General features: G+C 39.5%; 1 protein-coding gene across 2 annotated transcripts in view; it reads left to right on the top strand.

Moving 5' to 3' along the window:
- Positions 1–270: 270 nt before the first annotated feature.
- LOC119720056 (phosphatidylethanolamine N-methyltransferase-like) overlaps positions 271–15,910 on the top strand; it is a 49,364-nt gene continuing 33,724 nt past the window's right edge. Inside the window, exons 1-3 of one of the 2 annotated variants that reach the window (XM_038189575.1) lie at positions 271–394; positions 7,259–7,331; positions 8,026–8,139. In XM_038189575.1, coding sequence (XP_038045503.1) covers positions 7,284–7,331; positions 8,026–8,139 — 162 coding nt within the window. In that variant the 5' untranslated portion in view covers positions 271–394; positions 7,259–7,283. Of the gene's footprint in view, positions 395–809; positions 830–7,258; positions 7,332–8,025; positions 8,140–15,910 lie in introns of those variants that run through there. The other variant, XM_038189577.1, reaches the window with a different exon arrangement.

Below are 15,910 nucleotides of genomic sequence, written 5' to 3'. Positions count from 1 at the left end.
GGAAAGAGGGCAGGGCTTTGATTTATGAGGGAAATTCAGGGGTAAAAGACGACGATGACAACCAGAAAACAGACTCAAAAACCAAGATGGCAAACGTAAAAGCTCGATGCGATGAAAGCTCGATGCTGATTAACTGATAAAAGATAAACATCTTATTTATTTTTAGTCTGGTTCCCAGACCAAAAGATTCAAAAATAGTCAGAATCTTTTGGTCTGAGAACCAGACTAACTTATTTATTTTCCCAGACCAAAAGATTCAGGAGTAGTCAGAATCTTTTGGTCTGGGAACCAGACTAATTATTTTTTTTAGCAGCCAATCAGCATCGGGCTTTCATTATGTAGGGCTTTTCACGCGTGTGAGAACTACATCATGCACGTTTGACTGCGAAAAAAGGTAGGAAAGTCACAGTTTCTTCGAAAGTGCTTTCAAAACTACAACTAACATGAGTTTATATGAAGAAAAAAGACTGCTTTAGCCTGCAAAAGTCCCTTTGGTACTGGACAGTCATCTGCAAAAGTCAGTTTTGAACAGAACTTGAAAAAAATAGAGGTGTCCTAAAAGTAAAGATTACCCAATCTGCATGTGATTTTAAGTGTTTATATCATAGTGTATTTCGAGTAATATTGGGGAATTTGGCAGATTTTTGATAAATCTGACAGATTTTTGATATGCATTTAGCAGAATTTGGCTCTGACCTTACGGTCACCCTGGCCACGTTAGGGAACAGCGCCCCAGCACCGAATTTCCAGGATTTGTTGAGCAGTTCGATAACTTGATTATAAGGTCAGAAGGTCGTGATTTTGTACTGTGACGTGAGCAACCCTCGCGGTATGGCTTCGTATCACCTTCTCTCCCCCCCCCCTTTTTTTCTAGTCTAATCTGAGGCTTATGCCGGGGTGATTTTTGTTTACCTTTGTTTTTAAAGGAAATAGGGCCTAACGTCCAAATTTGACAATGTTTGATATGTTTTCTCCTTTTTTTTAAAAAGAGAAGTCCAGACTAAAACGTCATAGCGTACATCCGGTATCCCATATCATTTGCGGATGTCGTTTAGGGAAAAAATCGCTACCGGTTGACCAATGGGCCGGGCCGGCACTAGCCTGCCTTGCCTTGCATGCCTTGGCATAGACCCGTGAACGTGGCTTGTATACAACGCCACGTTCACGGGTCTAGCCTTGGCACACCTTTCATTTCTAGCCCCATAAATGTGGCCAATTTACTGGACTACCTCCGTAAATAAAGGCCACACTTCCACCATGTACAAAAACATGTCGAACTTTGTCAAATTTTGATTTTCACATTTAGAGTAAATTAGACTTAGTTTGTAGTTTATTTTTGCTTTAGAAACATACTCACCCTCTTTAAAGGCAAATCAGAAAGTGCTGCCTTTTTCAGATGTCTGATTTTCGTGAAATTTCATGTTGAAATTTTGATACGCAAACATGTGCAAACGAATCTTGAAATTTCACGAAAAATTGATATCTGAAAAAGGCAGCACTTTCTGACAGTGTTGTAGTCGAGTACTTTTTTCCGAGTACCAAGTACTGCCGAGTACTTAGGTTGCTGAGTACGAGTATGAGTACTTGTACCTCCAAGTACAAGAACCGGTCTCCGAGTACGAGTACTTGTACTTCCGAGTACGAGTATGAGTACGAGTACTTATACTTCTGAGTACGAGTACCAGTACTCGCATTTCCGAACACGGCCAAACGGCAAATGGTTCATTGTGCGTATTTGGCCCTGGCCCAGGCCCAGTCAGACCAATATACAGACCCACTCACGGCTAGCTGTTAAATGTGTTTGTCCGGACTTGCACAGAAGAAAATCAGGAGATCTCGATTTCTCAACAAGCCAATCAACCATTTCAAACAGAAAGTATCGATAAAATAAGGCCATGGTAAGTGAAGCTATAACATTTTTTCCCCAGAGTACTGCTATTCAAGTATAATGATCGAGTACAATTTTGACATGTCGAGTACGAGTACTTTGCTGCCCGAGTACGAGTACCGTCATTTCGAGTACGAGTACTTTGACATTCGAGTGCAAGTACGAGTACTCCAAAAAAAGTACTTGAGTAGTACTCGAGTACGAGTACCGAGTACGAGTACTACAACACTGCTTTCTGATCAGCCTATAAAGAGGGTGAGTATGCTTCTAAAGCAAAAATAAACTGCAAACTAGGTCTAAATGTGAAAATCAAAATTTGACAAAGTTCGACATATGCGCGCGCATTTCGAAGATTGCACGCCGCGTTCTTTGCACGTCATGTCACGTACGAAAAGTTTTTTGTTGTTCAAAACTCACGATGCCTGTACGACATGGATTATGGCAGCCTCATTTTTCACTTAAAAAACCCCCTGTATCTTCAGTTATAAAGGGATGAAAGGGGTACGTACATTTAATACAAATCTTTGCTAAATAACGCAACGTCCAAACCTTATGTTTGAAAGCATTGATTCTTCACAAACACAACTTTCAACATTAATTAAAGATGGCGTCGGCACGTAAAACGGATAAACTGCAGCCTAATTATAATGTGCCATATTTTGACACATTTAAATTACACAATTCCAGGGGTTGAGATCGCGTAAGGCATGATGGGAAAAAACATGGCGCAGCAAGATCTCGTACCCATGGAAACGAGGTTGGTAACAGACTGACGGTAACAGACTGACACATGCACAAGTCTATGGCTCTAGATGCAAGGCATTGTGGGTAAAGTGCATAGTCAAATCAGTGGCCCAGGTGAAGGTATTCTGACCACTACTTCTGCCATGTGCTTTGGTCTATTTTCCTGAAATTTGGAAAGAATGTTGGTTGGCAGGTACTTAATAACTTGAACTCACTTGGTTTTGCTACTGCCACCACAAGAGGGCGCTTTACTTAAAAAAAAAAATGTTTTTGCTTAACCCCCCCCCCAAATCCCAGTATTTTTGGCATAACTTGTACATTTTGCATTCAAATGCTTTCAAATTTATTGTTTGAGTCAATATAGAAGCATTCAAACAACTTTTACCATTCTACGGCAACGCTAGAGGGCGCTACATTTTGGGCCAAAATCATAATTTTTCTTGATTTTGGTCCAAAATTTGAAATTTTCAGGCAAAATCACACCTGTACTTATACAAGGGTTTCAAACACCTAAAATTTCAGTTTAAACAGGAAATGAACATGACAAAGCGATCATACATTTATAGGTTTACTGTACGTGTTGCACATGAACTCGGAGCATGTCAGTCTGTTACCACCGATGTCAGTCTGTTACTGAGCATATTTTTATCACGCCATTTTATCCGGCAGTGATTTACGAAAACCACCACCATTTATAAGCAGCAAGGACTTGGCTTTATATTATATTTAGTGTACCATTACTTTTTATTTGCCACCTTTAGAGAGTTTTTCCTCTGAACACTCAATTTGGAAAGAAAAACTGCAGGTTATAGGGGCACTTTCAATGAACAAAAATGTACTTGAGTTTAAGTTCTAACTTACTACAACAACCTTACAGAAGGGATACATTGTGAAAACCCCTCCCAAAATGTCAGTCTGTTACGCGTGGAATTGCCCGGACCGAGATGGTTACAGACCAAGTTGGTTACGGACCAAGTTGGTTACGGATCAAGATGGTTACGGACTGAGTTGGTTATGGACCGAGTTGGTTATGGAACGAGTTGGTTACGGACCGAGTTGACCGGCACCCCTAGAACTAAGGCACAGGGGAGGTGCCTTCTAATTCTAGAAGTACCCTAGCCCCCAAAATGTGGTCAAAATACTGGACTATCAACAAAACTATGTGTGGAACTGGTCCTGTTGTAAGGGGGGAGCAGAAAATCAAAATAAGATCGGAATTATTCTGTCACTTTATGTGCCTATCAAATGTTTCCTTCACCCCTCCCCCGTGCTGCCCCAGGTCCGATGTCAGGATTTGGTCACGTTTTTCATGCCCCAGGGTGGGGATTTTGGTCACTCAAATTACATTGTTAACATTGGCGTACTACATGAAAGGCAATCACTAGTGCGCCCCACGGAGGCAGTCACTTGTGCGCGCTGCGCGGAGAGAGAGGTCGCGTTTTTATCGGCTCCAATTCAATCCGGACAAATCAAGGAAATTTTGCCTCATCCAAGTCCAAAAACAGTCCATATTTATTCTGATCTATACAATCATCACTTAGCCAGCCATTTGGACCCCAAAATGCAGAGGATCAAATGAGTAATTGCTGGATACCGGCCCAATATACCACCTTGAAACAAAATCAGCGTGAACGCCATCTTGGTCGGCCATTTTGAAATTCTGCACCGTATCGCTCAACCATCAAGACCATGACTCTTCGCTTCACATTCACCACCGTGTTTCTCCTCCATCAATTATACCAGCATCTGAATACTTTAAGGTACACTTGGACATGTAAACCTGGTATCCCTGCAAACCGATTGCTACCAAATCGTCACTTCTCAAGTTCAAGTGAACCCTGCTGCAGCAAATTCAAACCGAACCATCTCTGCACCGTTTTGGCACTACTGCTTTCTGGCGACATTCATCCCAATCCCGGACCTCGTGGAAAACACGCCAGTATTTATCCCTGTGGTCTATGTGAGTACCCAGTAACTTAGAATTGTAAAGGAGTAGCCTGCGATGACTGTAGTACATGTATTTGGTTCCACCAGTCATGTATTGAATTGTGTTCTGCAGACTTTGAATGCTTAACCGCTCCACCGCTCAATGGGAATGCCATAAATGCAGCAGTATTTATTGTGGCAGCTTCACCCTCCATACATGTAGCTACGAATTTGATTGTTCAATCAATTATTACCACCTCATCTGGACCCAGACACCTCGGTGAATACTGTTCTTTCTGATCACAACTTCAGCCCACTTCAGACAAGTAGCCCAACAACAGACAGAAAACCAGACAAAGCTCAAAGTACCCAACATCTACATCCTAACTCAACTCCATCGCTACCTGCAGATAGTTACTCAATGTATTGCTTACCCAATAAGCAAAATCTGAGAATAATGACCGTGAACTGCTGTAGTGTGTTAGCCAAAAGATCCGAACTTGCCGCAGCCATGGAATACATAAAACCTGATATCGTCTGCGGAACTGATTCCTGGCTTAGTGGCATCAAGCCTGGTCAAAACCTATCTGAAGGCTACATCAAATCTAGCGAAATTTTCCACGATAACTTCATTGCATACAGAAATGATCGCAGTGCTCTGGAAGGGGGTGTTATTATACTTGTTCCTCGGAACTTGATCTCAATTGAACAACCGGAATTTGTTACAATCTGTGAATTATGTAGAATGGGTCAAGGTTAAACTCCAAAATAGCAGGGAACTACTGATCGGATGTTTCTACATGCCTCATCGAAATGCTAGTGACATAAGTGAACTCGATCAGCAGATCGTTGAAAAAACTAACAATAAACGTGCTTTCAGATAAGCATGTCATCCTCGCAGGAGATTTCAATTGCTCGAACATTGTTCGGGACAATTGCACTGTCGACCCAAGAAGCATTGACACGCACATATAACCAAAATTAATTGACATCACTGCCCATTTGTCACAAATCCACATGTTACCTACACGTGGGGACAACTTGTTGGACTTACTGTTCACATCAAACTCCTCCTTGGTGAAGTCTTCAGTTTGTGCGCCAGGAATCTCTGATCATGACATCGTGATAACTGACATCGACGCAAAACCATTTCACATTCATCATGCACCCAAAAATGTTACCTGTACTCGCGTGCAAACTGGAAGAATTTAGCTAAAGACATGGATACTCTTTCCCAAGATATCGTAAAGATGCAAGACAATGGCTCTGACGTACACCAGATGTGGGACCAGTTTAAATCAACTCTCCTGAAGGCAATCGACAAACACATCCCCTACAAGATGAGGAAAGGAAACACCTCTCTACCTTGGTTTAACAGAACCATCAAAAAACTGATCAAACAAAAAGGAGACTCTATAGGCGTGCCAAGAAACACAACAAATGACAAGCGTATCGCTGCTTCCAGAAGGAATGCAAGAAACAAATCAGAAGGGCAGATTGGGATATAAACAAAGTCACCCAGGAAGACCTCAGTAACAACAACACCAAGCCGTTCTGGAGGTACATTAAAACCAGGCGACAGGACAATGTAGGTGTTGCCTCCCTGAGGCAAAGACACCCTAATCAATGATAGCTCCAGACCAGGGTTGAAATTTTCAAACTAGGTTGAAATTCTTGCCATGATAAGCTTGATTTGCATGAAACAAGTGTGAAACAATAATGCGGGGTTGAACGCAGGGTTGAAAAATAAACAACTCAACACTTTGCACAGTTTGCAGCACTGGGTTCGCCCAGGGTTGAGTTCCAGGTTGAGAGGCTCATGTGTGACAAGAGCTATACACTAGGGCTAGACTAGAGGCAGTTTGGCTAATATTTAGCCAGTGCCTACTCGGACCATGACATGCTTGTAAGATGGCAGATCTCAACGACTGAGGCACAACCAGCTTCAATTTCCCCTGGTGGTAATGATACGGGTCTAGCGAAACCCTAGACCAATAAACGTGGCGTCAATTAACAACGCCACGTGCCAGAGTAGTGTAAAAATCCTAAATTTATTACGTGACATATCATTTCTACTGCATGTTAAGTACTTATTAAACTTTCTGTGAATCTACAGACTAGCTTGAGATCTAACATTCCCAAGAAATTCGCCATCTTGTTTGGTATCGCTTGCAGGGAGTGTGCAAGTCCTTTTTTTTTTAATAAACCACAAAATAAGGAGATCAAATTGAATTAAGAAATTCTACAAGGCCAACCAACATTCACCACAGTAATTATCTCCTGTAGTTTGGTAAAACAAGATCATGCTTGATTTTTTCCTTCAATTCAAGATGGCTTAGGCCAAAAAAAAAAAAAAAGTTCTGTTTCCGGCCCTATTCTAAAAGCTCCTACCCTATTTTTTTATGGGAATGAGGGAAAAAACCTTGAAAACCATCAATATTTATCTTTTACCCTTGACAACATGCAGAGGCCTCCATACATGATCGTGCCCACAACAAAAATGGCTAAAATGAAATTCCCTACCTACCTATCCTATTTTCAAATGCCATGTAATCGGAAGCAGAACTATTTTTTGTGTGGCCTTATATGGAAATCTTATAAGTTTCATATTGCAGTGGTGTTTGCTTGGGGATTTGTGCATTAGTCACAAAATGGAGGCTTTTTAATTTGACTTGCCATTTCCCCCCCCCCTTTTTTAAGGTCAACTTTTAAGTACGGATCTGGAATGGAGAGTGGCTGCTGTGAAAGTTTTGGCATGCTGGATTTCAGTAAGGTAAGGCACTTCAACTTGGCTTTTCAAAGAAAGTGCTTTCATCACAGTGTTTCAAATTGCAAACGATCAGGGTTGCTGGTGACATGGATTGTTGCATGAAACACTTTTGCAGTCCTGAAGTTCAAATTTGGGTCATTCCATATGGATGCAACCAAAGCCCAGAAATCTTCCACAGGAAACAACCCAAATGTGGCTGAAACATTTGCTGGCAGCACCTTTTCGTGTATTACATGTATGAACACATGCAGAATTTTAGGCATCATATTCTAAGAGTTTCTTAGATATGACCCTCCAAAGATAAGTTGATATGCCCACTCTTTGCACTCCCAAGTTGCAAACGTTACTTTATACGGTTTTTACAAAAACTGGCCCTTGTATACAAGGTGGTGCTGAATTATTTGAATTGAACAGGATCAAACAGAATCTTGGTCAAGTTCCGAGTGTTTTGTAAAAGAATGCAGATTTTTACTGTAGGCTGCTGGAAATTGTTGTCTTTTGTATTGATTTTCGTCTGAGCTACCGTAATCTTCATGTCATTGTTTATGTATTTCCTTCATTTCTTAGTCTTTAGTCATCAGGATTTCCTTTGAACTTGCCATGGTATTCTACAAAATAAGACATATTTATAGTAGTCTTATACTAATTTTTTTCACATGAATCTTTCTCAAATTGTTTTGTATTGTTCTTTTATTAGATGGAATTTCCGGTATTGCTATCAGAGTGCCAAGGCCCCAGGATTCACTGGTCTGATCACAATTTATTCATTGCTGCTGCTAATATAATGTTCAACCCTCTCTTCTGGAATATTGTAAGTGTTTCTTGAACATATGATTTGAGAGATAATTTCCCTCACTTTCTGACAACCAGAGTTGTAATGACTTGAGTCAATGACTCGACTCGAGTCCGACTAGAGTTCCAATTTTTGTTGATTCGACTTGACTTGACTCAAGTCCCCAAGATTATAATGACTTGACTCGAGTCACTACGAGCAAATGACTTGACTTGACTCAAGTCCCTCATCAGAAGCCTTGACTTGACTCAAGCGAAGACTAATAAGACTCGAGTCTCAAAAATAAAAGCGAAACTTTGCGAAAAATATTTACAATGACTTACAGTGCAAAATGTTATGTTCATAAACACGTCACTTTGCAAATACAGTACGGTACAGTAGCCACTTGTCATGTACAAACATACGTGTCACAGACTTCGACCTTGTGATTCTGGAACGCACAAAATTCTATCCAGGAACCGGACTTTTAAACACATTTTTTAGTTCTTGGTTTCATCTTTGGCTTTAGGCGATTTCTTATTAAGCTCTTGGATTCGGACGCTGGCTAAATGTATGCCCTCCTTTTAAAAATTAAATAGATACATGCCCTAAAAAATAATCAGAAACAGATGGCATCATTCACAACCAAACTGCAGGTGGTTCTTCATTTGCCAACCTTAATGTAAGAAGTAACATTACTAACTTCGACCATTTTAAGACATTCATGTCTACAAATACATGTACATGTAATATCATCTGTTTAAACACTTTGGTTTTGATGTTGTCAGTGATCAGAAAAAAGAATTCTAGACCCGAAGCCAAACCGGATAGCCTATAAGACCGAAGTTTCACTTTTATTAACTTTAAGTGATACAAATAACTTTTTTCTCTTTTCTTTATTTGTTATATAGTATTCAAATATTTGTGACTCGAATTGACTCGAGCTAAATATTGACTCAACTTGACTCGACCCGACTACACACTGTGACTCGGCTCGAGCCACTTTAAAATAATTTATTATTTAAAATTCATTATTTTTGGGTGTCTGGCCAACTTCAGTAGGATTGGTTTTAGCCTATACGTCCGAGCAACAAAGCTGCACCGTATTCCTAAAACAACCTTGCAGCTAACATGGTCTTAGAATGTCTTGCTGATTTTGATCATAATACATCGTGCTGTCATACCTTTAAGCAGCTTCTCAGCCTACGTGAGTGTTGTGACTTCCAGTCAATGTCATACCTAAGGTATCTTACCGACGTTGACAGGAAGATTTACAGCTGACACGTCCAGGCAACGACGTCGGGCTATGTTCCCAGAACAACCTTGCAACCTACATCGATCTTAGAATGTCTTTCCAACATTGGACTGTGTACCAGCCAACGTCGGTCATATTGAAAAAGCTTTCCAATATCGGTTAGAACTTCTTGCCATCATGCCTACAGCAGATGGTTAGTCTATGTCGGTAGCATGGCCTACTTGTTTGTAGACATTGGATGGCTATACAGGGTGTGTGAAAATAACTGCAATAGCAAAATGGCTCATATGTGAAGGTAAGGATATTATACAATTTCAAAGAGGCTCCATCTTAAGGGGTAGCTCATTAACTTTCAATTGATACCTTAATTTCAATTGAAGCACCTTGTAATGGGCATAGCCAAAGCTATGTCAAGTTTGGCAAATGCCAGAGCTAAGTTTTGAGTACAGTTTTGCATTAGGTACTTATTATGTTAATGAGTAGAAAACCTTTGAAATGACTCATTTAATCATGAAACATGATACTCCATTTATGCTCAAACACTTTCAACTTTTTCCCCCACAAAAAAAAACATAATTTACTGTGACTGCACACTATTTTAGATAGCTCATGTGCCACTGAATCAGGTTAACTTGGAAAAAGTTTGTGTTTGGCTATGTGATGATAAACAAAAACTCTGGAATGATCAATCATTCACGGATAACATTATTATGTGCCATTTTATGCACCAACATCTTACATGTACATGCCTCTTTTTATGCACTGTCCACAGCTGCGACAGCACATTCATCTGACAGCTTAACTCACCAACTTGGAATTGGAGGTTTATTTTATTTATTTATTTTTTTAATTCAATGACGTTCGGCTATCCATAACTGAAGAGACCTAATGATTTACCCTTTTACATGGAGCCACTTTGAAAGTGTTCTCAAGTTCATAACTTTTGTATATTAACCCTAACCCTCCAAGGTATTTTGGCTAGAAACCCAGCCAAATGCAGCAACATGCAACATTTGTCTAAGTGACAAGCCTGCCCAGTAAGAAAAGTAATTTGCATCACTCAGCACATTCCAGGATTTGTAGGGCTAATTGTTTCAATTCAGTTGCCCAAAAGGCATGCTGCTGCTGATCTCATACTTAATTAAGTAGACTTGCCTACGCACTAACCAATCACACAACCCCAATTATGTAATAGGCCAAGGATTTCAAGGTTGTGAGGCAGACGCTGGCCAATCAGTTTACACAATAGCCCGTTTGAATGAGCGATCGCACGCACAAGGACCGTTGACATATTGTGACATCGGTCACACTATACAAAATCTTTGGACATGACAACGCAAGTTGTACTTTATTTTGAGTAGCAGGTAAGAATTTGGCCTTTAAAGGGCCGTAGTTTATTTAATGGAATCATTGGAAATGCACCCTTGTGTCCCATAATTTTCAATGTTCATTTTTGCCATTTTTAAGGATATTTTGGTGCCTTTTTGGTTTTTATGCTAATGTGAATTTGCATATTCATGATCAAAAGTGTGATGTCATTCCAGGTGCAAACCTCAACGTTACAGCTATTTCAGCATCAACATTTGCCACAATTTTTGATATTATGCTATCGTAATTTTCTTTTCTTCAGGCATGCAACTTTTCCTCCGGTATGCTGACTTCTTAGTTTTCTACTTCTCATGAATGCCATTACAAATTGAAAAACGCTGTACAAAGTCTTGTGTGGCTTGGAATTTCCTTGGTGTTTCTAAATTCCCAGTTGCATGCCTGTTTTCTTTGGTGATTCGTTGTTGTTTTAGTACATGACATCAGGCCAGTGAGCAAAGTTTTCCAACAAATATTTTCAATGAGCAACTTTGGGTTCACACTTTTAACATAAAACCGCTTAACTGAACAGTGTCTTCCTGAAAAGACATCACAGCAACAGCGCCCTCAATTTGTCAAGACAAACATGGACAATTTAAAACGTTTACAAATGTGCATTTTTCAATACAATTAACCAAACAGAGATGTCAAATAGTTTCCACACATTTAAAGCTACAGTCCATCGTTTGTAATTTGTGCATTTTGTTCGTTTGAAGCAACAAAAGAGTTCAAAATCTAATGAAGGATACTGAGCAACTAACCTGATGAAGTTTCAGCTAAGCTTCAGCTGTACATTCCGAGAAAAACAGCATTCTAAGATCTCAATTTCAAATCAAAAGTTACTGAATCATGTTTTGAATTGTTTTGAATTGCACCTATACGCGACGTCGCGCACTGATCCGACGAATTATAACAACCGCGCGCGCGTGTGCGTCGTTCCAATACTTGTGCGCGCTGCGCTGAATAACAAAACGAACTACTAATTTAAATTTTCCTACGGTGCTTCTTAAGAATCACCGTTGGAAATGCCTTCTTTCGTTGATTACTTCAAAATGACAGCTTCCCAGAAAGAAAAATTCCACAGGGAGTTTAGTTCCCTTACTATCTTTCAACCAAGTTTGTTTTTCAACAATAATTACGCCAGTTACTTTTCGGATGGCTGCAAATGATGGACTATAGCTTTAAGTCGAGTAGAAAGTTGCACAAAATAGCCGAAATAAAATTCATGCCATGGGGTCTTTAAAAGTTTATGGTTAGGCCAAAAACCCAAATAGTTCTGCTTCCGATTACATGGCATTCGAAAATAGGATAGGTAGGTAGGGATTTTTTCGGGGGTCAATTTTTTTTGTGTACGATCGTATGGAGGCATCTGCGTGTAGTCAAGGGTAAAAGGCAGAAATTGATGGTTTTGGGTGTTATTTTCTCATTTTTCCAATAAAAAAAATCAGGGTAGGGGCTGTCAAACTAGGGTTGGTAGGGAAACCGGAAGCAGAACTATTTTTTTGGGGCCTTATTGAGTGGTACATGTAGGCTTCTCCCTAACACCTGTGCAATCATTATTGTTGAGCATGGCTGACCAACGCTTGCTGAGCCGTACCTGTAAATTGAGGTGTGATTTGAAGGGTTTGTTGGGGAACCTTTTGTCACTAAAGTTCTGCGATATGCCGGAAAATGATTGCCCGAGTTTCGTTCTGACTTGAACCCTAACGTCCTAAGGGCTCTTTGGGGGTCAAGGATCAAATACCACAGAATTACATGTGTTGTGCACACTTGTATGAAAAGAAATGCATACTACAGGTTACTACTGAGTAGTATTTTGTAGCTTTAGGTGAGGTTATAGGGCTAATTAGTGGACAGGTGACTCAACATTTCTAAGAGGATTGTTGTATAAAATGGTATGAGGATGAGTGCATTTTTTTGTATTTACTGTGTAATTTATTAGCCATTGAGTAAATTCAAGGCACAGGATACTAAAGTTGTTTGTGCCTGTGTAAGCAGCCTACTGTGCATTGCACAACTAAACATGGTTGTATTTACATGAGTAATTACATAACGCGGTAAACAATCATTGTGCCGGATGTATATTTAAGGCACTGAATTATAGACCTTGGCATGCAAGGTTCATTTGGCAGGTCAGATAGGTTGTAGGCGTACTTCTGATATTTTCGGGGTCCTATTCAAATATGTCAACAAGCGTCAACTGGCATCAACCCAGCGTGAACATATTTTGTATAAGTACTTGAACATCAGAAGTAGCTTTATATGGTAGAAATAGGGAAAATAACATCTTCAGCATATAAATTACATTTGAAATTAGTTAAAAAGTTGTATTTTCAACGCAAAATCTACGATGAGTTTGTTTAGCCTGGCCGACCCGCTAAGAGAATCATCATCAGTCCTTCCTTGCACATACTCATATATCTGTTGATTCTTCAGTTATTACCTAAACAATTGTTACGCTCATTGTTTATAATTGGTAAAGTTTGAATTACACTCTGCTGGCGATTTTTTGAAACCTTACAAAAGGCAGCTTCGTAATTTCATTAGAATGATTCAAATTTCCAATCTTGGAATTGTGGTGGTTAATATTTATGTTTCATTGGCTTCTGTATAAGAAATAAGATATGATACAAATCAAAGCAAATTGAAAGTACTGGGTATACAAGGCGATATTTCAGCCCAACTTTAAGTTGTTTGGGAATGGGAGAAAGCTGATGAATATATATACTTGAAAATAGATAGCCCTTACTGTTTATTGTGAAGACCCCAATTACTAAGCTCTGTAGTTGTTCAGACATTCGTTTCTGGGATTATCAGCGACTTCTGTTTTTGCATTGAATTTGAAATACAAGAGTAAGAAAGAATTCACACGGTTACATTTGTTATCACTGCAATGAACATGTTGAGGTTATTATGGTTCTTACAAATAAAATGGGTATGTATACAGAAAGTTAACTCTGTCACAGTATGATTCAATTACTTCTGTTATGTAGATTAGAGGCAGAGAACAGGTCAAAAAAGAGATCACTGTTTTGGGCCCGGATTTGGGACGTCAGTATAACATGCTAAATCACAGAAGAAGGAAAAGGTTTTTTTTAAACATCAGGTCCATGGGTGGATATTTCAGTCAGACCGACGTCAGGGGAAAGGACTGTCAAGAGATTTTATTAATGTCGAGCCAACGGATTTTGGAAGTCAGAAAATGGACTGAATATGTTATTCGGAAACAATGTCGGGCAGAAGATGAGATGAGGTCTCTGGCGGTTTTGGAAATCGGTGAATTTACTGATTTCCAAAATCAGTTGGACATTAATGAGGCCTCTCCTCTCCTTCCACTAGACGCCGGTTGTACACGGGAAATTGCATGTTGGTACAAAGTTGTTAAACAGCGTATTGATGTTGAGCCTCGGAGTGAGAGGTGGGGTCGATGCAACGTTGGTCCAATATCCACCCGCCGATGGCAGATGCCGATGTCAAGCCTGGCAGGATTTGCATATGCCTCGTTTATTACATGGGTACAAAGTCGTTTTGTGGTAATTGTTATGATGATGTCGGTTATAGGTAGGGCCACTGTTGGTAGGACAATGTAAATATCACGTCGGCTAAATGTATTGACATCAGGCCTGATTGTGAAATGTTGGGTCATTGCAATGTCAGTCCAATATCCAGCAAATGGTGGATGCTGACGTCTACTTGGGTTGATAGTTCACTGTCAAGAAGGAAGCCTGAACATGTTAAAATTGTTTCTTCAAAAGAAATCCAGCTTGTACCATATCGTAAATCAATGTTGTCTTTGGACCATATTGAATAGACTTGAGATCTAATGGAGTCATGCTTTGTTTATATGTGCGCTTTCCTATGAGAGCCAGGTGGGACGCATGCTCTCACAGGAAAGTGCATATTTAAACAAATGACAGGCTGTCGGGCCAAACAAAAAAGATAGTGTATTTACTGTAACCTGACTGACCTGGAATTTTTGCAGCCAAATTGCTGACCTCAAACTTGCTCGTACTGATGCTTTATTCCATTCACCAACCCGTCGCTTTCCTAGACTCTGGAATCACTTACCTACTTAAATCCGGGATTCTGCAGTGCTTAATTCACTAAACTCATTTCTAGCCAGTCTCAAGACACACTTCCATGACCAGCTCACATTATAGCGCAATTTACTTAATCTTAAGTTTAATCTTTGGGCTTCCCTTTATTGTGTTATTTCCCTGCCATTTGTAATCTTGTTCTTGCGCATTTGTTTGCCTTGTTTGTCCTGTTCATTTGTCATTATGTGCGGGTCCGCATGCTTCCGAGCAACAGTGATTAGATTCGCTTTTGCTGTCCCTGACCCACATAATCGTTTTCTTTGGGATTTTTTGTGTCTTACTGGTTATTGTTCAACTCCCAATTGGGAGGCCCACTCCAGCTGTCATTTAAAGTGCATGCCCTCTACTTCATGATTTTTTAATAATTTAAATTACATGTTTATACGTTTCTTTTGTTGTGCGTTTTCAACCACTTTTGTGTAATTTTTGTTTGGTTTTGTATCACTGTTTGTAATTCTTTTTTTGAGGTCGAATAAATAATAATAATAATAATAATAATAATATGGAATCCAAAACATTTCCTTGTTTGAAAAGTTCTTCATTGTCACATTATTTTTGCAAAGAAGTTTTTTGAGAAACAATGTAAAACTCCTCAATTTCCTCAAACAGTTTGAGCACCCCTTAAGGTATATATGGATCTGTCCATAAAATTTTGGTAACTTGCTGATTTTTTTTTCAACTTAGTACAGTCATGATCTATAAAATGGGCAGGATGACTGTTTTAGCCAATTTCCCGCTAACTTTGACAGATTTTTTTGGTTAAAAAAATGAATTTGACAGAAAATTTGACAGAATGGATTATTTTGGCAGATTTCTGGCAGAATTCTGCAAAAGTGGTTATTTGACAGACAAATTATTTGACAGGTTATTTGACAGATAGCAAATTTGAAACAAATTGTATATTTCTTGTATAAAGCTTCAATCTTTTCAAACAAACCCTTGCATAATGGGACAGACGTGGCTGGTCTAGGTGCTGAGGTTCACTGAGAGCTGCAGACTTTGTCGTGAAGCAACCGCGTTTTGCCTGAAATTTATGCAATTTCATAATATCTTTATGTGACTATAGGACATTTTATCATTTGAATAAATGATC

This window comes from Patiria miniata, unplaced genomic scaffold, assembly GCF_015706575.1.
Source record: "Patiria miniata isolate m_02_andy unplaced genomic scaffold, ASM1570657v1 HiC_scaffold_9, whole genome shotgun sequence".
Taxonomy (NCBI): Eukaryota; Metazoa; Echinodermata; class Asteroidea; order Valvatida; family Asterinidae; genus Patiria; species Patiria miniata.
The sequence above is the reverse complement of the archived record's forward strand: the minus strand, read 5'-3'. Positions and strand labels throughout refer to the sequence as shown.